The sequence below is a fragment of the Parasteatoda tepidariorum genome, chromosome 2 (assembly GCF_043381705.1).
Source record: "Parasteatoda tepidariorum isolate YZ-2023 chromosome 2, CAS_Ptep_4.0, whole genome shotgun sequence".
Lineage (NCBI taxonomy): Eukaryota > Metazoa > Arthropoda > Arachnida > Araneae > Theridiidae > Parasteatoda > Parasteatoda tepidariorum.
Genome location: NC_092205.1, coordinates 31758037 through 31782673, shown reverse-complemented (window position 1 = coordinate 31782673; position 24637 = coordinate 31758037). Strand labels below are relative to the sequence as shown.

The window sequence follows — 24637 nt, the reverse complement described above, 5'->3', positions numbered from 1 at the left end:
ATGTTAAATAGTTTTCAAATTATCATAATTTAAAATGTTCATGTTTTAATGAAATGATCTAATTCCTGTTTGGACTCTTAGTTTCTTTATTTTTATTATTTTATATATTTCGTACATTACAGTAAAAGTTTACGACAGTGCGAAATAAATTTGTTTTGTATTTAATTTTCAGAATTTAACTAAGAATTTTCATAGATATATTTGCTAATTTTTAACAAACCCATATTTTTTAACAAACTCATCTGTTTTGTTATTAAATGTGACAAAGCTCCCATTAACTAATTATTGACTGTTTTATCAGATGCTTTAATTTTAAAGTATCTAAAAAAGCTGATATTATTTTAATTATATCTAACTATATTTAATTATATCTAACCTGCATTTTTTTACCATACATATTTATCTTAAATTTTTAAACGGTTTTAAAATTTTTAATTAATTAATTGTATACTAAGAAAGGCCTTTCGGAACCAATTTTATTTAATATTTTATATCCGTCGTTGAGCAGCTGGCCCAATTTTATGTTCAACTCCGTAGACGTGTAATTTTGAACTCAATATAGAAGACAAGGGAACTCGTGGATCGAGTATTGTGAGAAATTTGCCTTCATGGAATACTTTTTGATGGAGCTAACCGGCATTTGCGTTACATGGAGAGGAAGAACACGAGAACCTTCCACTGTTAACCTGACTGCTAGGGGACTCCCATGATCCGTCTACCACTGAGGATATTTCACGCCAGAGCTGTGGTCGGTGCAAACCGGATGCGGAATTGATATTCACTGGAATTCGAACCCAGTTTGCCTCATTGGAAGTCGAACGCTTTATCCCCTGAGATATCACGGCCCTTTCGAAATCAATTGTAAAATTTTTTGTAAATACGTATATAATTTCCCCTTTCTGACAGAAAATGTCACTCTATTCAGCTCTATTAAAAGGAAACATGGCTGAAATGCACTTTACACAATTTTTTAAAAAGAAAAATATACTACATACCATTTATAACCATTTTTATTTGTACAAGATAGCGATGGAATTGCTTTTAACGTTATTATACTCGTTGTTTCTGTTTAAAACAGGCAAATTATAGTAACTCTGAAGCTTTGATGGATCAGCATAATGGATGGTAATAAATCTTTGCAGTGTTAATTGAAGCAATCTGATGACGCGATTGGCATTAAACACATTTAATGCATACTTTTCTCATTCCAGTGAAAATACTGAAAATGGGACTGTTTTAGTGAGAAATAAAAATTAAAAAAATGCTCGAATAAAAATTCTTTAGTAATATTACAAATTTTTTTTTTATCGACTGTCTCCTGTGTCAGGTAGGGTGGGGCCCATAGAGTACAACCAGAACCATTACAATAAAATTCGCGATTACTTTCCGACTAGCTAAAGTACTCAAATCTTTATTAAATCTCCATGTCTGGTGATATTTTTCACTAATAATTATACGTTTCCCAACATTTTATTTTACTTTTTAACCAGAGTTGAGCAGCCAACTCAGTGTTACGTAAGTTTAAGTGAGAGAAAGCATGGAAAAAATTACAGAGCAATGAAAAAAGGGGAAAAGAAAATTAATAAAAATCCGAAAAGGGAAAAAAATTAATAAAAATCTGGAAAATAAGAGATATAATCTTTCATTTTTCGGATTTTAATCAATTTTTTCCCTTTTTTCGGATTCTTTTCCAGATTTTTACTATTTTTATTATTATTTCTCCCTTTTTTCATTGTTCTGTAATTTTTTCCATGCTTTCTCTACATTTTGAATTTATTTTATGAGAATCTATTTCCCAATATATTTATGAAAAAAAAACTTTGTAACTCTTGTAAGATGTAATTGTTTTTTGATAAAGTAAAGGATTATTTATAATTTTCAATTCTCCTGACATTAATTTGAATAAAGCAGAATCCGTTAAGTAAAAAGTAACTTTATTTTTTTAAGAAAATCATATAGATTTTTGTATACCATATTCAGCCATTCAACAAAACTCATTTTTATATTTTTGACAGAGTCAACAACAAAACTATAGATTTCAATAACAAATAATAAGAAATCTTCCTATAATGGTAAACAAGAAATTCAAATAAACATGAAAACTAACTTACACATATTTGACTAATAAATAAAAATCATATTTATTACACATCCCATGAAAAAATATTTCGTTTTGAATAACTCATGCACAATACGTAACTGACTTATACTTTCATAATGTTTTAATTAAAATAATTCTAAATCGATAAGTTACATAGACTATGTTACTAAAATATTATTAATGAAGTAGATAAAAAATAATCATTTGCGTCATGTTATTTTTATATTACTTCCTTTTCGTTGGTGTTTACTTGAAAACAATCTATATTAAATTTTACGTATTAGAAATATTGATTTACATAATTTTCGTTTGTAATTTTATGATGGCTACACTTTATTTTAGTTTATGCACTCTTATATAATTCAAAGAAATCTTATCTTTTCTTGAAATCTTTATGAGTTTAAAAATGAACAGAAAATGTCACGAATTAATATTTTAAGCCATAAAAAAAGAATATTTGCATATCCTGATGAATAATTATACAAGAAGGTTTGGTTGAAAATATCAGTAACTGTTTGATGGCGTGAAAAACTCAGAGGAGACAAAACTTCTTTAAATTTCATTAATTCCACTGTTCTCAATAATGAGTCATCATATTTTGACAATATTTTTGCTTTTTCCTCGCTTACATTAGTTTATGAACCTAATTAATTCTTAGTTTTCGACAAGCAGTAAAATTATGCATACTAAGGGTGGTGCTTTCGGACCACCCTGTAGTGTTTGCTTCAGTCCTATGGAATATGATACTTAATTATTATTCTAAATCACAGTCAAACAATCCTATATAATAATTTATGTTACGATGTCTGAATCTAAATGTACAGGGTGCTCTGTAAAGGTCGCTCTTAATGTATTTTTAGAATCTTTACCAAATCTGAAAACAGAAAAAAATATGCACATGGAGTAGTAAATTTATATTTAAACGAGAAAAAAACAAAGACGCTTTTGAACTGTGATACATTACAGTTGAAGCAGGCAAACGTAATAAACATCAAAACAAGTTTAATTTTGGAACTTTAAGACGTTTCTAACAATTGTCTCTCATACCTTCTCTGTTTCCTTGTTATCTTGTTGTATATTACATTTGCTTCCCTGTAATGTGAGTTGCCAGATTTTGATAGCCAAGCCGTCTTATTTTACAATTCATGTTAACCATGTCTAAATCTATACGTGCAGAGTGTTCCACAAAGGTCACCCTTAATGTACTTTAAGAATCTTTACCAAAAATTATACAAAAAACTATACACATGGGGATGATGAATTTCTATTTAGGTGCTTAGGAACTATCATACATTACAGTACAGGCAGTGTATGTAATAAATGTCAACACAGATTAAATTATAGGTTTTTTTTAAAAATTAAAGGTTTAAATTAAACTTTAAGATGTTTTTAATATTCGTCTTTCAGCTCTCCTCTGTTGTTTATTGCATTTGCTTCCCTGTACTATGACTTGTCAGATTTTGATAGCCTATTCGTTTTTCTCTGATTACGTGATAATTAGGTACCCACATTGACATGTTTTTTGTTATTTTTGACAAGACTCTAAAAATACTTATTAAGGGCAGTCTTTACATGTAAACCCTGTATATTTTCTAAACAGCAAACGATTTTCTATGTGTAAAGCTTTCCACATTTGGTTTCCCTCTCATAGCACATTATCATATTTACATTTGTTTCAAAAGTTAAAAATGTGCTTTTTATAATAATTATTTGCAGAGTATGACAATTAAAAGTGTAGAGGTATTAAAATACTAAAAACTAGGTGGCTGATGCTAATTTTTCAGAGCAATATGCTCAACATAATTATTCCTTATGCGCAAATCATTTACAGATTTTGCACACTCATTCACACATATCAGTTAATTACTAATTCTCGATTTCTTTTTAACAGGGGTCATCTTATTTGATTATCAGTAATGTTCAATGGGGTCCCAACAGTGCTGTTCAAAAATGACAGCTGGGTTGTGTTAGCAGCCAAAAGTTCCAAATTACCACCAGCCCATTCAGGAAATGTCTTTAAGTTAAATATGGCAACTCCTAATGTTTGGATCATAATTAATTCTACCGCACAGCATAGAAATTTTGAGACCAGGCCCGGTTTCATCTGAAATGATAAAAAAAAATTTAAATTTTTAAGTGTCACATGAATAAAATTGAAAACATTTATGAGGAAAGTAAAGCATTAGAATAGTTTGAATTTTTTTATCTTCTAAGAATGATTATGTTTAAATTTTGTTCATTTTTTTTAAATGTATTTTTTAATACTACAAATTATTATTGAAACAAATGCGAAGAGATATTTAAATAAGAAGTTTGGCATTTAATTAGGAAGAAACGTTAAATAGTTATAATGATTACGACTTATTCTGAATTTTTTCACTTACGAATTCTCTTACGCTTAACCCTTTGCTGTCGTATTTTGTTGATAGTAAACGGAAATTAACTGGTAGCTGGTAACAGCTATACCACGGTAAAGGGTTAATATAACTAATATTTTAAAAACGCAACATTCCCATAAAATTTATAATTTTTGAGTTTCAACCTTGGCGACGGGGTTGTATGGTGTTAAGGAAGCTGATCTCAAGTCAGAAAGGCATTGGGTTCGAATACTGGATAAGGTATGGATGTTCTTTTCTTCTCAGTACTATCTATACTTCTTACTGTGGGAGCAACGTCAGTTCACTTACTATGGTGCGAGTATGGCCAGCAAACCTTCCCTTCTGATACCCGAATGACGAAAGTCTATATTCTGGTGTGCATCGGGAAAAAAATTCAACCTTTAGAAATCACAATTTTTAACGTATCTGAAATTGATCATTATTGAGGTTTTTAAAACATTATGCAATTATATTGATGTTTCTAAGCTTGTGTAATGGGTTGCTAAAAAGAGAGTGTCCAAGATAAGGACGCAGGATTTTCGAAGACAAAATGCAATGTTTATTATTCGTACAGCGGATAATGGTGTAACGCTTTGTGCTGCACATGTGATATTAGGATCTTTTAATAGTTACGAAGTTTCCAGAGGGAAAAAAAACTCAACCAGCAAGGATCAAGTGATATGTTTGAGAATTAATAATGCTTTTTTGAACGTAAACTTAACAGTATTATTCTTTAAAAAAAAAAGATAAATTGACTTCACGAACGACATAACGACTCTTTCGAAAACTCAGAAAAAATACATTTCAAACTTGAATACTGTTTACATATTTCAAAGTAATTTTTAGGCTATTACAAAAATTTGGGAATAGTATCATGAATTATTGTATTTTTAATGCTATGATATAATGAAAATTAAAAATGTCTCGGTTGAAAAAGGTTTTTTGTCAAATATTTTCAGTTCTTACATAAAAATGTGAATTTAGGATTGCGTGTTGGTGTTCAAAATATAAAAAAGTTATTCTAAGAACATTTACTATAGTTGTTTTGATGCTGAGATGACAGCGAAAAATTCATAAAAATAGTCTCATCAGCCAATTTCTCACAGCATTAAATTTACGTTAAACAAAATAGAATACTTGAGTAAAAAGAATAGGTCAACAGAATATAAAAATATGAACTTTTAATGAAAAACACATAAATTCAAAATTTGATTTTAAAATATTAGAGCTAAACTTTATCGTTGTGATAAAATACAAAATGAAAATTATAATATCCTTAAGGATATAGTTTTAACGATACATAAATCGTAGAAAGTTAACATTCCAGAAAAATATACGTACGTATAGTAAACATATTTTTTTATAAAAATTGCTTTGTACTAAATATGTTGACTTAAGTACTGTAATTTTTTAAAAAAAATTGGAGTTTAACATTTAAAAAAAATTTCTGTTTTTTATATGTTGAAATTTTTTACCATATCTAACGTTTTCATGCTGCTGGCATCAAATACAATGGCATTTGATGGATTTCCCACTGGTAAGATCATTGCAAAAGAACAGCCGATTGTCACCGGAAGCATTAGATAAAGAGGGTGGACATGCAGTGCTTCGGCCTGAAAGAAAAATTTAATCTTCATTGGTTTCAAATACATTATTCCTAAACAATTACACTGAATCCTAATAATAATAATTATCCTAATTTTTAGAATTCAAAAATCACATCAAACAAGTATGCATATTTGTTGTTACTAACCTCTTCTCTGTAGGCATCGCGTGCCATGCGATGAAGAGAAGAATTGCATCATTGAAATTGAATTCGTCACTTATTTCCGCGTTTCTTAAAATCTTGCGATTTTTTTTTGTATTTCTGAATATTGCTAAGAGATGGCGCAACTAGTCCTACTTTCTTTACAGTTTTAGTGGTGAAATTTCCCTGCTAGAATTGAAATCAAAATCGTTCTGTAAGTTCCTATAACAAATCAATACCTTTGGAGATACTGTATTGGAGATTGATCGTTGTAGTCAATCGATCTGGTTCAGGTCAAAATTACGATCTGCAGATAAATGAATAGAGTATGATTGGATCCTTCCTGTAAAACGGGCTGCATCGTGTGTATATCTGAAGTTGAAAAAAAGTGACTGAAAAAAAAGGAGAATGTAATTAAAAAAAATAGGCTCACCATTTCGCTCACCACTGGAAGCATGATAGTTGCCATTGACATATTGCTTATAACTTCAGTCAAAATTGAAGCCATGAATGTTAAAATGATTACGATAGCTGAAGGAGATAAGACGTTTAAATATGATAACTGCGAACTCAGCCAGGATGATAGATGAGATTTCTGGAAAAAAATTTTAAAAAAAATGTCCATATTATTTTAGCAAACAGTAAGTACAGTAAATATTTTAAGCGAAATAGACTGGCAATAGAAATGATATAATAACAGTCTGTTTGATACTTTTAAATGACTTTACAGTTCCTAAACTACTTTGATAATGGTTAACTTGAGAAAAATGCAGAAATAATGGCACCAGATCACGAAACGTACTGTATTGTAAGCTAATCACCCCTTGGATGACAAAAAAAAAGTAGAAAATAAAGAGGAAAGATCACTGGGACGGTTTAAGTTAGTTGAACTCTTTCATACAGAGTTTCTTCAATTACTCCTTAGTCAGGTAAATTTTACGATATTGTTATTGTAATATTTACTTTGCTATATAAAGCTTTATTTTTGATACTGTTAATCTCCATTACACCTCAGATTTCTTTCAACAAAATACAGTTTGACTATAACTGATTATTAAAGAATATTCTCGCAATCGAATCCTCAACGTTTCTTAATATTTGCAAAAAGTTCAAAACGTTCTGATTAGTTAAATGAAGAATGCTTAAAGAGAAAGAAAAAATTAACTATCATAACAATTTGAATTAAGACATTACTTTTACTTCATGGCGTATCAGATATAGCTCGTTCACCAAGAGTTGGCACTTGACTCCGCCTTTATCACGTGGTATGCGACGATACTATTTCGCTATTTTTGGGAGAAAGTAGAGAGCAATTCTGAACAAGGTTGCTATTTGGTGATCATATGGCAAAAATATTTTTTTCGTAAACTTTATCTGCATTTTTTAACTTTAAATATTTCATAAATTTGATGATATTTCGCGCCATTTTTGCTGATATTTCTCACTTTTGAGTGAATAGCAGTTTTTAAATTTAAAACATATTTAATTAGCTAGCGAAACGAAAGATATAATAGCATATGATAAAGCAAAAGTAAGTGGCTGAAAAAGAAGTCACTGTTTGTGTTTGGCGCGCATTAAGGATTGTCTCAATTTCCAGCTTGGAGATGTTTCTCTTCTTACTCCCGCGCTGAAATAAACTCTGCGTCCGGAGAGTCAAGTTCCAATTCCTGGTGAACGAACTATAATAGAGTTTTAATAAATTTCATACTCATTCGTAGTGTAGTTATTTGTCACAAAATAGCTAAAAAAATTACATATTACAAAATGATTGAAAATTTTAAAATCTACATATATATTTCTCTTACACGGCGACAAAAAAAAGCCTAATTACAACTTCCCGAATGGCAACGCTAGAAAATCGCCCAACTCATACTATTAAGCTAGGCAGAAGTGAGTAGTCTTTGTCGATTGATCTTTATTTTAGTATTTTGTTGAAAGCGCTTTTTTCACGAATTTATATATTACGAATTTATTTGACGATTTTTGATTTATATCGTGAATTTATTTGTTTTATTATTGTTATCAGTTATTCATTGAAAAATGAGTCTCAGTCGTGCTGTTACGCTTTAAGATTTTATACTATAGCACATTTCTAATAGGTTTAGCGAATTACATGTCATTTATTTGAATTCAAATTTATTTTAATGACTTAGTATTTACTAAAAAGATGCAATTTTTTTTAAAAAAAAGTTGTTATATGGATTTGAATGATTGTTTTGAATTCTTAGAATTTTGTGTATTTGCAATGTACCTAAGTTAGTAGCGAGCGAAGATAGCTAGGTTTGCGAAGCAAACCATATAAGATTGCGTAGCAATTTTCGGGGGTTGGCGAGAGTTAGCGAGAAGGGGGCGAAGCCCGCTAGTTAAAAATATTTTCCATATACATAGCTAAAAAAAAAACCTGCTAACATCTGTAATAACTTTTTATGTAATGATCAGATTTCAATTTTAAGGGTTCGATGATTTTTACCTTAAATATGCTATTCAATTAGAGCAGACGATATTTTAATTTTTGAATAAACATGTCTTTTATTCGACGAATTTGGATTCTTGACCTTTAGAATATGGGTATAGTCATACTACCTGGCAAATATGGTCCCAATAATTTTGCTGGAGAATGTTCAAATTTTGGGTACTTAATTGTTAAAACTACTTAGAAATTTGAAATAACGGTGGCATGTAGAAAAATGTACAATGGAATAAAAAAATTTAGCATTCAATAATAATAAGATAATTATTAACAAACTTGTAGGAAAACATATCATAAGGGCTGCTTCTGCAGGCCGTGGGAATGCAATTACTGAGTTGAAACATGGCATGCTGAAAGAGTCGCATTTGTTTATGACTTCAACTAAGTTTTTTTTTTCGATTTTCCAATTATTTTGATAGTAATTGCCATTTCAAATATTTTTTGTGAATTTGTTACGCTATATTTTACTTTGCTGCAGAAAATCTTAATGACTTAGAAGCTTGAAAATACGAATGTGTTCAGAAAAATGCACAAGGAGCTTGGAACAAAAAAAGACATGTTCGTTAAAATTAACTAAAAAAAATTATGAACGCTTAAACGCGTAATAAAAAACACCATGTTCCCTGATTTACTGCCAGTTGTGATGCAACTACAGAGTTGAAATTTGACGCACTGAAAGAAATTATAGATGCAACGAGAGTTTTTTCAAAATTTCAATTTCCGAGAAAGTCATTGCAATTTTAAGCACTCTTCTCTTAATTTTTAATAACTACATAATTTTAAATAATGATTTTTTATTCATTATTGTCAAAAATTTAATTAGCTCCAGTTTTTCATTTTGCTAGCTCGCGCTTAATTTCATGTCAAAAGTAACGCTGGAAATTGAATAAATAAAATTTAAAGAAATGATAGAAAATATTAGGTGTTGCCAGATGTAACTGATAATACATTTAGAGAATTTTTTTGAAAATATAAAATTCTTAAGAGAAATAAAACCTGTTTCCAGTTTTAACTGCTACACAATATAAAGTTATCGTTAACCTCTGATACAATTAAATTTACGTTTCTCTTATTTCATATCGTGTCACATATTCTAAATTCCTATGTTAATTTTTTTTTTCAAATTCAATATAATATTTTTTAAATCCAAGTAATTGTTCTTATTACATAAGCATATTAACAAGATGTTCTTACATGAAATTATAATAATTAAATATTTTATAAACAAAATGATTTTTTTTTTCGAAAAATGTTGACTCATAATGGAGTCCCTCAGTTTGAGAAAAAAATATTACATTACATTAAAAACTTACTTTAGACAGCATACTCAAAATGTTTTGTTCTTTGGAATATTATTATGTTGCAAAGGTTAAAATGGATTCTGAATTAGGAATAAGATTTTTTATATTTTGGGGGAATAGCTAAAAAAAAACAATCAGCATTATTACTGCAGGATGATTTTCTGATAATCATCAAATTTAATTCGCAATTTTAGAATCTTAATCAAAATAAAAAATGTATAAAAATAAGAGCATTGCATGCTGCAAATTAATATCATTAAGCGAAGAAACAAAATCGAAATGAATCACTAGTAAGGAAGATGGAAGTAAAAAACCAAAATCAGTTGAACTAAATGTATTTTTACTAATGGTCTTTCATTTTCTCCTCAGTCTTCTGTTACCTCAAGCACTCAAACATGTTTCGATGCTCTCAATGCCGAACTCCTCGTTAGTGATATATTAGGCTTCGACAAATTTCTGTTTCTTCCTCAAATAAATATTAACTTACTACTGTTAATGTTTTTTCCAATTTAATTTTTGAGAAGATTTCTGAAAAATTATATTCAGGACTGTGATTATGAAACAGTCTGCATGCGTCAAGTTTTACCTTAGCTGCATCTGCAATAACAAATCCACTGCCCAGCAGCAAAAGTATACCCCAAGGTAATTTCTTCTGAGCAGTTTTCCATACGAGCAACGGGGGACTTCTTTCTGTCAGTGACGGCTTTGATGGAATAATAAATAACAAGACACAGACCCCCAACACTGGCGTAGCATCACGAATGTTTCTAAGGGAAAACAACAACACTTAAGAAAAATCTAAAAGTGAATTGAAAATATAATTTTAAAAAAAGAACATGGACGATATTGACTTTACTTACTTGCCATATGGAATATAATATGCCCAACCATTCAAGAACTGAGGGTCACGTAAGAACCACAAGAAAACAACGAGTATGAATAAAACTGCAACAGCAGTTTCATGAAATCTGCAAAATAATAAATTCAATTCAATTCAAATAAATTGAATATTTCATTTCGTAGGTTATAATATTAATACACTCCTCTACAGTTTCATACAGGAATTGAAGACACTAAATAATATTATGCATTGTATTACATTATTATTTCAAATACACAACCGGAACAATTAGGCAGAATGTAAAACAAAATGCAGTTGAACTCACGTATTACGAGTAAACAACGTTTGCTTGCTCCAACCGAGTGCTCGTAAAAATTGAATTTGTGAAAAAAAAATCAATAATCCATCTACACTCACTAAATTATAAATATAATCTTTATTTTTTTATTTATTGACAGTACAAAAGAAGTCAGTGAATTTGCTTTGAACGGTCTCTTTGCTATTCTCTGACTCGGAAAAACATCGCCAACATCAAAAATGAATTCAACGATCAGTAAAACATCAAAAAGGTATTTTTTTAAAAAGGGATTAGATAAGCTGGAGAGGTAGAATGAGGTAAAAGTTATCACAAAAATATTGCTAGTTGGAAGCGAGCTATGCTTCAATAAACTTAAGATTCTACCAACTATGTATTTCTGATCTCTTCGTTAAATCCGGATTCTCGATAATTCAGGAGCTCGTTACAAGCGAATTCTGCTGTTAGAATTATGAGACATTTTACAATTGAAACTTCTAGAAAGTAATCTTTTAGCTCAAAATGATTCTTTAGCAAGTTTCCTTGTATTATCTGAACTCCATGTAGCATATATTATGCATATTATAATATTACGATTCCAAATGACTTAACAACACGAGCAGACAGGTCTTATAGAGAACATCTATGTGTTAAGTTAATTATGTTTTTATAACTATAAAATCCATTAACTAAACTTCGAACTTACAAAGCGTTGTTTTAATTCCCTTTTTTGGTATACTTAATCTAGCTAAACCAACTCACGATAGTCAATCGAGCGATTTTCTACTATTCATATTCAGTTCATTCGAAGAGGTATCTCTTTACAGTATCTATTTTAAGACTGTACAGTGTTAATGCAATTTTAATATGTTATTACACTGATATAATATTTTGTACCTATATTAGTATCTTTGGTATCTATAAATACTGGAGCAAAAGTGCCTTTTACCAAACCTAAGTATTAGTGTCAGAAATACTATGGTGACTTTTTACGTTTCTCCTAAATGAAATAGTACCAACTCTCCTTTAATTTTGACTTTATAGTACATAACTTATTTTTTATTTCTTTTACTATTTACAAAAACTAATTAACTATAAGTGGCGTCGAAAAATGGAGTGATATCGGGACACTGAATTACATTATGCACTTTTTACCCTTTCCCTCTTTAAGGAAGCCACTTCGAAATTCGTAGTTTGCTAGGCACTGTGCATCTGTTTGTCAATTTCTTTGATCGACACGTGTAATTCCGTTATTGTTTCGGTGTTATTTGAAACTCACTTCTTTTCTTATCTCTCCAAAAATGGAAATATGCTGATAAAAATTCATTGGGTCAAAAACATGTTTGTTTAGAAAGTTAATTTTCTTTGAGAAACAAACTCAAGTGTACCGAGATTCCCCCCCCCCCGAAGACACATTCACACCAATTTAGTTTTGGATCTCACAGAGTGAGATAATATTATAACCACGCTCTGAGCTGCAATCAAGGGCGCCGGCTGAATAATATAAAAAGGGGTGCAACCCTCAAACAAAAAAACAAACAAAAATATTTTGTTTTGTTATTACGTGTACTTAACGTGTACGTGTACTTTCATCTGTTAATTTTTTTCAAGATACATTTCCTCATTGTTAACAAGATATTTAAAAATAAAAGTACGAATTTCTTGTACTTGAAAATTTTGCGACGAGAAACTGTATTGATGGCGCTGACATAGCTACTGCCTTTGAAACACAAATAACTACAAACAGTAATTTCGTATACTAACGTATTTTTGCACGCTTAAGATTGGTATTTATTGTGTTGATATATATACTATGTATAAAGATCTGCTCTCACCGAATTTCATTACTGAAGCTACAACGTGGTACGAAATGTGAAGGAATGGAGAAAATTCTTATGAATTCCTGGAATACATCGATTTAGTTATTGAGGCCACACCGTTTTATCCAGCTGTAGCGGAGGCAGTCAAAATTGGCCTTACTATTTCAGCTACTATGTGCACTATTGAACGCACTTCTAGTACGAGTACAATGTGAAGCATCAAAACATGGAATCGGTCTACAATGTCTCACGAGAGATCAAGTAGTTTGTGCATGCTCAGTGTGCATAAGAAAAGAATCAAAGATGACTCAGAATTCATTGAAAAAGTTGTGAACAAATTTGGACAGCAAACAAGACGATTGCAATTCTTGTTTGATTAAACAATTTTTTAATTGTTATGCGCCAATAATTACTTCATTATTTGTTTTTGAATAAAAATATTTTTAATGAAAAAGTTTTATAGCAAAATTGTTTTTCTGTATCTCTTTAATTGTTTTTTTTTTTTAAAAAAAAGCCAGGGGGTGCAAGTGCGCCTCCTTACGTCCCCCTGACGGCGTCCTTGGCTGCAATGTCTTCATATCAGTGATTCGATCCAGTAAGAAAGCAGTGAACTGAAAGGCCCATACAGTAAATAATCCCTTTTAACGAAATAACGACCGACGAGGCCCGCTTATAGTGTATCAGGAATTTTACTAAAATGATTGATTCTAAAGAATCTATTGACAAGATTGGATTCTATGAAAAACGTATTCGAGAGAATAATTCAATATTGTAAAATTTAACAATTATTCGACAAAAATAAATATTAATATTTATTGTCTTAAAAATAATAAGAGTAATGATGATTATGATGATCTTACGTGATTTTTCCAAGCTCCTTGTAGCTTTTCAAAACAATGTTTTCTGCTGAAATCTTAGCTCTTTTTGTTTCTTTTGAACTAAAAAGTTAAGAAAATAACTTAGATGCAAAACCATTTAAATTTTTATTCTCAAAAATATTCAAAAGACTCTTTTTCGCACTACTCGCCATTAAAATTACTACACCAGGAAGGAATGTAAATAACAGAATGATATTTATTGGGCGCATACATTACAGTTGGAAGAACAAGAGATTAAATTTTCAGGATATTTGGATGTATAAATCCTGTGGAATCAGTACTCAGTGCAGCCTCCCCTGGCAGCAATAACAGCAATTATTCTCCTGGGCATCGAGTCGAACAGACATTGCATAGCATGGACGGGTACAGCATACCATGAAGCTTCAACATTATGGCACAATTCATCGATCGTAGTGATTGATGAGTGGTGGCATGCCATTCGTTTGGCAGCCATTGACCAGACGTTTTGAGTTGGTGAGAGATCAGGGGAACGTGCTGGTCAGGGTAATAGGCGAACATGCTCTGTGACAATGAAGGTCAGGACAGTGTGGGCAACATTCGGTAGTTCATTGTCCTGCTGAAATTTGGTGTTATGGAGGCCTCGAAGATAAGGCAGAGCAACTGGCCCTAACACATCAGAAGTGTTACGGCTGCTGTTCAAAGTGCCGGCAATGCGAACAAGAAGTGATCGAGACGTGTATCCAATGACATCCCGTACAATTACTCCAGGTGATGGGCCAGTATGATTGCAAGCTGCCAATGATTGTTCTCCACGATATACTATATCCGTCCTGCAAATTTCATGTTCGTGGTGTGTTGCCTTCCTGGTGTAGCAATTTTAATGGCCAGTAGTGTAGTTACATTCATAAATATACAATAGTGTTATATTTTATAACTCTCACAATTTTGAACGTAAGCTTTGATATTTCTAATTTTTTTTATCATTTAAATTGGGTTGTCCAGAAAGAAATTTCGCTTTTTTTTCTCCATGAATATGAAAGGAGGTTTTCTTACAGTGAATAAATATTTTATTCAATCATATATTGTTCAATACCTTTTGCTACCTTTCTGGTATTACACGTGCGTAAAATGTTTATCTTTGCTGGGGGAAAAACTGATGTAGATAACTTTTGACCTCATTATTTTATTTTATAACCGTCGTTGAAAGGCCGACACAAATTTTGGGCTTACGACTACTAATGTTTAACTCCGTACCCTTGTAAGTTTGAACCCAATCCAGAAGACAAGGGAATCCTTTATATAAAGGATTCGATAGAAATTTGCCTTCGCGGAAGACTTGATGAAACTAACCCACATTTTCGTTACATGGAGAGAACCTCCCACGTTTAACCTGACATCGAGGGGACTCAAACTCACAATCACTCTACCACTTAGGAAATTTCACGGCAGAACTGTGGTTGGTGCAAACTGAATGTGAAAGACCTCCCTAATTTGAAGTTAAGGTTTTATCTAAAATTTTATGAACAGACCGGAACATTGTTGCAGACAATCCATTTCTCGTCCGCAGTGATGTCGCATTTCAAAAATTGACTATTTTCTTGACGTTTGAAAATCAAATCATAAAAGTCAAAGCGATGTCACAAATTTCTTTCTGTAAGAACATGAGGAAACCATATGCCTAGATTTGAATAAACCTTAGGCTTTGCAGATGATCTTGAACTGTCGAATTAAAAAATTTTAATTTCTAATCAGTGATCTCACCAGTTTTATTCATTGTTTTGCATCAATTAATGACTTCACTGCGTCTTCATTATCTTTCACATCATTGTGCATCTTAATCAAAATTTCGCCGGAGTGAAATTACCATTACATCATTCCTATACACAATGGATAATTCTTTTCTTGCTAACAGCATTTTTACCTTTTTGACAGAAAAAGAGTAAAATATGCCGAAAATTCTGTTTTTAACTTTCCATATTTGAAAGGACACCGAGCGAAAACCACTGAGTAGAATCAAACTTTTTCACAAGCAAGCCTAGTTACACCAGTTTTCAAATATTTACAATAACTATTCAACTTAAATGTGAAGTTGAATATTGTTAAGTTCTTTGATAGAAAAAAAATAAATTACTTTCTGAACAACCTAATATAGTTTCTTTCACAAAGACGATTACGATTATTATTAATTTATGAGTTTTTAAGGCTCAGCTGAGGGGAAAAAAGTGATAAATTTTGCACATCGGAAAACTAGTATACATTTGTTTAAATAAATCTTAATTACGAATTCCAAATAAATATTGATAACTCAAAAAGCAAATTCAAACTTTATGTTAATTATAATTCACGAAGGAACTTTAACTTTAAATTTTATTTCACGAAGGAATAAAATATTAACAAAATAATATTAAACTTTTACATTCCTCTAAGTAAGCACTTAAAAATAAATAAAAATAAGTTTTAACCCAAATAAATTTTGTTTTTTAACTTCAAAATTTTTATTCCTTATTTAAAATAATGCACTTGAACTGTTAAACTATAAAATACTATTTTAACGAAGTTGCTTACAAGGTTGCTAATCATTCTTAATTTTATACATTTTTTACTAATAGATCATGGCTGGATTTTATATCAAAATTTGTAAAATTCTTACTAAATATGGTAATCATAAAATGTATACTTTTTTGAAAAATTAAATTGTCTTCTTAAAATTACATATAGAAATTAAAGCGTGCTATAAAATTCACATCATCTTCGCATTCATTTGTTTCTTATTTGGTTAGTATCCGTAAATAGTACATGTATTGCCTTGCAAATTAAAAGTCAATATAAGAGACAAAAAAAATCCAAATTGAGATATTTCTGTAATTGGCATCGTTGTATGATAAGCTGCATATTGCATAAAAAAAGTTTTTTTTTTAAATTTTTTCCCTTTCTTTAGTTTTTTGAAATTTTTTTGTAGCGTTTATAGCAATAGCAATAGAAAGAAAATTACTCTTTTTTATAATATTATTTTTTCTTATAATTTTTCTCGGAATCAGTTGTTAAACCACTTATGTTGATTTTCAATTGCACGGTAGTATACCATATAATAATAGAATACTATATACTATAGAATAATCATGCAAAAATTTAATTATAATATGCGAGTAGATTTAATAAAAAGTAAATTTACTTATTTTCCATTCCTCAAAAGCTTTCTTATTTTACCTTCATTCAGCAAATAATTCACTCGATATTCCATATTAAAATTTAACAATGCAAAAATTACGCAAACTGTTAAGCTTCACAAACTAACTTACATGTATGATACTTTATTTTTATTGGATATTATTCTGTCCCTCTGTTTCAGTCTATGTCTTTTTGATGAAATATTCTATCTTAAAATCTAATTAAAAAATCTTAAATACGTATTTTATGAAGGATATTATTTTATGAAGGATCATTAATTATTACTAGTGTAAAATAAAAAAAATTAAAAAAATCCTTTCTCTTATAACAGGTTTGTCATTGCACGATAAAAATGTAAATTATTTAGAAGAATCAAATATTTAGTAATATTTAGTAAAAATAAGAAACCGTATCAAATACACCAAAAATCGATGGAGAAGGTATATCTAAGAGAAATTAAGAGACATACCTACCAACAAGGTACAAATGAAAACTGGAGAATAATCCAACAGATTATAACACAAATGACCATAACAGGACCATTATAGAGTAGCCATGTTGCAAATGTCAACTCTGAAGAATCAGGATATAACCTTTTGAAAATTCACATAACTTTAGTATCGATAAAAAAATACGAAACTAAGTACTCGTGTTTCAGTACAGTGTTTAAACATTCTTTTACAATAAAAACAGTTTAAATTATATTTTGTACTCACAAGTTATTGCATGATGTTATTAAATTTAACTAAGGAAAAAAATTCGATCTGAATCAGAGCTGAACAAACTACATGCTCCAAATGTACTTTGAAATAAATATCATGTTATTTTTTAAAAAACAATGAAAAGTACTTCAAATGTTTCTAATCGTGAATTTAAAAAAAAATGTTCTTTAAAAAAGGAGCATGACAAGACCGTTATAGTACAGTAATATTCCGAACGGTAGGTTTGAAAGTACAGAATATTTCCTTTTGATTCAGAAATGTATTATTGATTTTTTAATAAATTTTGCAAAATTTTGTAATAGTTTCTAAAATCATGCATACTTTTCACAACAGTGTTTAATCTATTTTGCAAAGAAATAAAGTTTACATTAATCCGTTATTTATGAGAAAACTTTTACATGGTAACGTGCATCGATATAAATTATCACGGTAATTAATTATATATATATATATNTATATATATATATATATATATATATATATATATATATATATATATATATATATATATATATATATATATATATATATATATATATATATATATATATATATATAAAAGGGAAAGAAGTTCAAAAAATATATATATATATATATATATATATATATATATATATATGTCTAAATTTTTTTGTGGTTTAGCCCTAGGCGCCAAATTGGATCGTATACTTTAATATATGGGATTGTGATCTGGCGAATATGATGGCCATTCTTCATATGATATCAGGAACGTGAATTGCACCTTTTTTCACTCTGTGCCTTGTGAGATGGTATGGAGTCTTGCGCCCAGCTTACATTGAAGCATTGCAGCTTTGGTCCATGGTATAAAGTACAACAGCTTCTATAAAGTACAACAGCTTCTATAGTGTCCAGCTGGTGCACTTTTTGATTTATTTCAACGACCTCAGCTTCAAAAACCAAAGATGTTTTTCACGCTTGTGCAAATTCTGCTCCAGTCTTGACTGATTTTGGATTTTGGCGATGTTCAATAATTTCCTAGGTGCCTGGAGCAACTACCAACCTGATCCTATTGTTCTGGGGAGTTATATGAGCTTGTTGGACGTTAAAGAGTTTCGTATCAGTGAAAAGGAATCTCTCCAGACTCTGCGGGCAATCGTATCTAGCAATATGTACATCTGAATAAGCATTTCTGCCTCTTCATCGCTGCAAATTGCAGCCACTTTGAAACCAACCTAATTTATTAGTAAAAGTCTACTCTTATTATAATTTGTCACATTTTGTTAATTTATTTTATAAAGTAATATTAAAAACTATTTGTCTTTTTTTGCATCCCGTATTTCAATTAAAATTCTTTAAAAGGTATTTTACATTTGTATATTTAGTTATGGCATACTTTAAACAAAAATATTTGAAACTTATCCCAATTTTTTTTTTAAAAAAAAGCTAACTTTAATTTAGTGATTTTTTTACTTACTCTTCCATTAAACCTTTTAGAACAAGGTTTGGTCCAGAACCTATAACTGTTCCAGTCCCACCACAATTAGCTGCATATGCAATACTTAGAAGAAGAGAATCTCGCAAACGCCTAAATTCCTTCTCTGGACTCGAATTGGAATTGCTAAACAAAAAGAGGGATATTTTACTTTAAGATAACATACTTTAGAAATTGCCTTCATTTTCATGAAAGCTTGGCTATTCCATGTCGGAAGTTTTCGAATTTCCTTAAGTTATCAATATACGATACTGTATAATGCAATGGTTTTAGCCAGAGGAAATTCCTGCAGAGAAAAATTTCACAGGTTCGAGAAAAAAAAGGCAAGTATCTGATTGATTACACCTGGTTTTTGTTGCATCTTTAGAAAATAAATTTGGAAATCGCTTTCTCTGTACTTTCTGATGATGAGTTAAATTTGATATGAAATTAATTTAATTCAGCTGTAGAAAGAGTTGCTAATGCTCTGCAAAATTAATTTCTTGAACAAAAGAAGAAAAAAAGAACTAGTTTAAAATATATTTTAGAGAAATCGGTTGCAGAATTTTAGTCTTTAATTTCTGAGTCTTACCCAAGATAGGCAAAAATAGCAACAGTGCATCTAAAAATTAGTGAAGAAAAGTAAATTACAGAATTTTTTTTTCAGTTAAGGTGACTAATAACACAGAATTTTTTATTATTAAAACTTTTTCCTTAGTAATGAAGTAATTTTTTTAATTTTGCTTAAATATTTATTTTGCGAACTTAAAAAAAAAAAAAAGAAAAAAAAAGAATTTGTATAGATCAAAATTCTTTTGCGCTATGGTATTTTAATTTCAGTATGGTTTCGAAATGTTATTGAAAAATTTACAATAATTAAATTTATATTGGTTTTATGAATTGATTATTGAACATTTTAAATTGTGGTGGCCTTATACCATGAGATTACAGAAAATTAAATTTCTTCTTCTAGTAAAAAGAATTCTGAAGTGATTAATTAGTTAACAGCAATTTGAAGAGATGGCAGCACCATAGAATCTACTTGAGTATATTAAAAACCCAAAACAACTCCAATAAATTTAAAACAAATACGATCCTTATAATTTAATGAACTTCTTTATATTCCTAGAATGTAAATCCAGGACCATTTTTGTAACTTATAAAAAACTGCAAAACAATTAGAGTTGGGAATAAACTTAAAAGTAATCATAACTTGGAACAAATAAATGAGGATGAAGTAATTTGAAAGGATTTTAAAGATTTGAAGGAATATTTTTCACGCAGATTATATATTATTTTAGGGTTTAATTTTCGCTTCGTTTTTCTTTATAATCATCTTATCTATTTTACATTCATTTAATTTTCTTTTCAATCTCAAAACTTATGGATTAATAACCGATTTGATTTTGGTCGTAATTATTATTGAAGCTGTGGACAATTTAGGTCGAAGAAATTTTTTTTTTATTATTTCAGGTACTTTCTATAAAAAATAAACTTACAATATTCTCAAAATACTTTTTTCAAAGAATAGTATTATTCTGTCATTAAAGAAATTTTCATTCATAGTTTTTGTTATGTTCATTGTTTGAGGCACTTAAAATTTTTTGAAATTTTATCGATCCGAATTATTTAATCTGTTGAAATTAAATTGTTGTATATTTTTTAAAAGTTAAAGTTTTCCTGTTCGATTTTAATATTGATCACTTATAAGTGCACATAAATATAAGAAAAATATTTATTTTATTTATTGAATTACTATTTTTTCTAAATCACTCATTGAATTGTTTAGCAACAAATAAATTCTTTAATACCATTATTAATATTATTTTTTGTTTATTTTATGCAATCTCCAAAAGAACTCAAAATATCAGGGACAATTTTGCGGGGGAGGACTAATCCGTACTCTTTCCGCTGGGTTTCAACTTCCATTAATCGGGCCCCCAGAAATAGATCTGAATAAAATAAAACTCGTTTTACAGGCGACAGTATTATAAAAATTACATTGACTTTTCTTATTTACGTTTTAAATGCATGCAAAAAAAAAGGAAAAAAAAAAGAAAGAAAAAAACAAAGAAAAGAAAAGGGAGATGAGACGACAGCATGAAAAGCTCAACTAGGTCATTTAAGTCAGGCAAAGAAGCTAGTTATACTTTACGTATATTCAAATACAATCCTAATCTAGTGCTGAGAATTAAACCTAAATTGAGAAATAAACTTCAACCTCTATAAATTAAACCAATACCAAAATATTGCTAATTATTCTTTAAAAACAAATTATTTATTGTGTGCCGTTTATGAATAAAGGTAAAACATGAAGGAAGAAGAAAAAGGATAAATGATTTTACATAAACAGACATACGATCGATCGTTTCGGTACTAGAATCACCTTCTTTAATGTCGGAACACAGAAGACAACGGAAAATGTGCTTTATTATAGTAGCCGATTCTGGTTTCAGCACTGATAAAGGTGTTTTATCATGGTGCTAAAACAACCATGTACCTGTTTATTTGCTATTATTTGAGATGTATTCATATTATTTTACTTTTATATTCATTAAAATCTTTGTTTACTAATTATAAGCGTTAACAACTGTGTGATACTTACTTGGAGAGTTGCATATTAATTTGATAATGATTCTTATTTAATTCAACATTCCAAATAGTTGACGATGATGCATTAGATGGAAGTGATATCACTAAAATATAAAACAGAATATATTCACAAAGTATTAAATTAGAAATTGGTTACAATCACATAAAGTTATGATCACTCGTATCGAGGCAATTCCATTAAAAGTCTGCTTTGGCAAAAATCCCCCATCTTTTTTTCCGTTTCAATCTATTGAATATAACTAGCACTCACATGCTTTCTTTCTCTCTTCGCAAGTTATCATAAATAACGATTGAATACGTAAATTTTGTTATTCGTGAAATGGCGATATGTTTTGAGAAAAATTTTCCATTTCTAAAATTAATTATTTCTTTATTCGAGTATAACTCCTTTCTGTAATTTAATTTTTTTAAATGATGTTTGACAGAGCCGTATTGACTCAGAAGATAGAGCTTTCATCTTCCAATAAGCAGAACCGGGTTCGCATTGCAGTGATGGCTGGGAGATAGGATTTCCGCACCCAACTCGCACCGACCAAAGTGCTGATGTAAAATATCCTCAGTGGTAGACGGATCACGGGTTAGAGTCCTCTTGCCATCAGGCTAACCGTGGGAGGTTTTCGAAGTTTGGCTTTCCATGTACGGCAAATGCGGGTTAGTTTCAACAAAAGTCCTCCACGAAGACAGATTTCTCCCAATACTTGACCTAACAGTTCCCTTGTTTTCTGGGTCGGGTTCAAAATTACAAGGTTACGAAATTGAATACTAGTAGTCTTAAATCCAAAATTGGGTCGGCTGTTCAGAGACGGTTATATATAATAATGTTTGACAGAGTTCTGGTAGCTCAGAGGGTAGAGCGTCCGCCTCCAAATGAGATGAACCGGATCTCGGGGCTGGATGACACGAATTCCGCACCCGGCTCGCATCGTTGACGGATCATGCGTTAGAGCCCCCTTGCTGTCATTTTAACCGTCGTTGGTTTGCGTGGTTTTCCTCTCCCTGTAACGCAAAGGAGGGTTATTTCTGTCAAAAAGTCCTCCACGAAGCCAAAATTGGGTCGGCTGTTCAACAATGGTTGTAAAATAAAACATAATATTTGGCATATTTCTTTGAAACTGTACTAAGCAAGCCTGTTTATATGTCACAGAAACACATACATGAATAAATTGAGAAGCTAGTATCTAATTCCACTGATCCCATATTCTGAATTTATATGCAACCATATAATATTAATCTTTTTAGAATTAACTTATTACTATTTAATGCAAACTTCTAGGATGGTGGCATATAACAACTAGATTTCCAAATAGAAACTATACGAATTTTATAATAAGAGCAAATTACTTTTCTTACAGCTTATGGCTGCATCACATTTCATGGTTTTTCTTTCTTCTTTTTCCAATTCATCCAGAACTGCATCCACTATAGGCACCATCATGGCTGTGGTTGCTGTATTACTGATCCACATTGAGAGAAACATAGTTGTCACCATGAAACCTAACATTAACCTGAAATTAAAACTCACCAAATTAAATATTTCATGTAAGTTATATCAAATTAATGCTATTATTAATGTATTATGTTGCCCAAAATTCTTTTTATGAAGATACTATAAAAACAACATTAATCTCATATGTTGTATACACATCAGAGTTGATATGGAGTGTGTTCTTTGCGCAGCACATTTCATTTATTTCTATTATAAAATAGGAAACAATAAAAATTGCATAGAATTTAGTTTATTTGGTATAAAAACCCATTTCAAATGTTATTTGTTTATAATTAACAATTATCAATTTATTTCTTATGAAAAATTTGATATCAAGATAAACTCTTTGGAATTGATTGGAATTTGGATTTCTACAAAATTTCATTTCTTACGTGTTTTATTCTGTTTTGTTCCCTATTTATAATGCTTATAACAGAAATTTTATATATTGTACGAAAACAAACGTATAACATCCAACTCACCACCGAGGTCCAGTACCTATGAGCAGCAATACTTTCAAAGCTATGCGTTTATGCAAGTTGCAGTGCTCAACGGCAACAGCCAAAGTTAAGCTGCCTACATACATCATTATAGTATCCTGAAATAAAAGAAAATTTAAAGGTTTACTTCTCTTGATCTTTTCTTAAATTGTCAATCCTTAAAATAGTGACACGCAATTCCCCTTTTAGTTGCAACTTGTTTGAAAAATGGAAATAGAAAGTCAAGTTTCATCGAAGAAAATGGGGCTAAATTCTTACCTTGATAAGGGACATTTTAAGGTCAAGTATTCACCTCGAAAATTTTAACGCTTTAAAATTTTCTATGACTGTCGAACTTTAAAATGATACCCCTCACTTACCATTTGAGTCGTAACTTTTTTTCATGCATAGCAGTAATAGTTACAGTTGAGTCGTGGTGGCTCAGGGGATAATAGAGCATTCGCCTCCCAATTAGGAGACTCAGGTTCAAATCCGAGCGGTGACATATATATATATATCTATTTTTGGCTCAACTATGCATAAATTTAAATAAAGACATTTTTCCTTTAATCTTCGTGGGAATCACTCGACCTCTTTCTTAAACCAATAGTAATTTCTAAGATTTCCCTCTTTCCCTAAATTGAAAAATTTTACGGATTTACTTTGCAAGAATTTCCCTAACATATAACTAAGGGGCGCAACTTTTCGTGTACACATTTTCATGACTGCTCTGTCTAATAATTAACAAATAAATTTTGCACCCTCCTTCCCTGCCTTAGACCTGTTTTAATCCTTCCACTCAGCAATGGTTATATATATATATATATACACTACCGGTCAAAAGTTTGCGAAAATTTTGAAATCTCCAAAAAAAAGTTCTAAATTCAAATGTTCATAGAACTGCGAAAAATCATTCAAATGGCATGAAAATTTGATATGTTCTAA

The 24637-nt window shown here is 30.2% G+C and overlaps 1 protein-coding gene across 3 annotated transcripts in view; it reads right to left on the bottom strand.

The window, feature by feature from the left end:
• Positions 1-1917: 1917 nt before the first annotated feature.
• The window catches only part of LOC107439516 (Na(+)/citrate cotransporter), a 56191-nt gene continuing 33471 nt past the window's right edge, over positions 1918-24637 (bottom strand). Inside the window, exons 3-13 of one of the 3 annotated variants that reach the window (XM_016052149.3) lie at positions 23696-23811; positions 23078-23232; positions 21720-21810; positions 19118-19261; positions 17434-17553; positions 13814-13891; positions 10858-10965; positions 10584-10764; positions 6660-6821; positions 5955-6092; positions 1918-4205 (exon numbers count right to left, since the gene is read on the bottom strand). In XM_016052149.3, coding sequence (XP_015907635.1) covers positions 3996-4205; positions 5955-6092; positions 6660-6821; positions 10584-10764; positions 10858-10965; positions 13814-13891; positions 17434-17553; positions 19118-19261; positions 21720-21810; positions 23078-23232; positions 23696-23811 — 1503 coding nt within the window. In that variant the 3' untranslated portion in view covers positions 1918-3995. Of the gene's footprint in view, positions 4206-5954; positions 6093-6659; positions 6822-10583; positions 10765-10857; positions 10966-13813; positions 13892-17433; positions 17554-19117; positions 19262-21719; positions 21811-23068; positions 23233-23695; positions 23812-24637 lie in introns of all 3 variants that reach the window. The other 2 variants (XM_016052148.3, XM_071177426.1) reach the window with 2 other exon arrangements.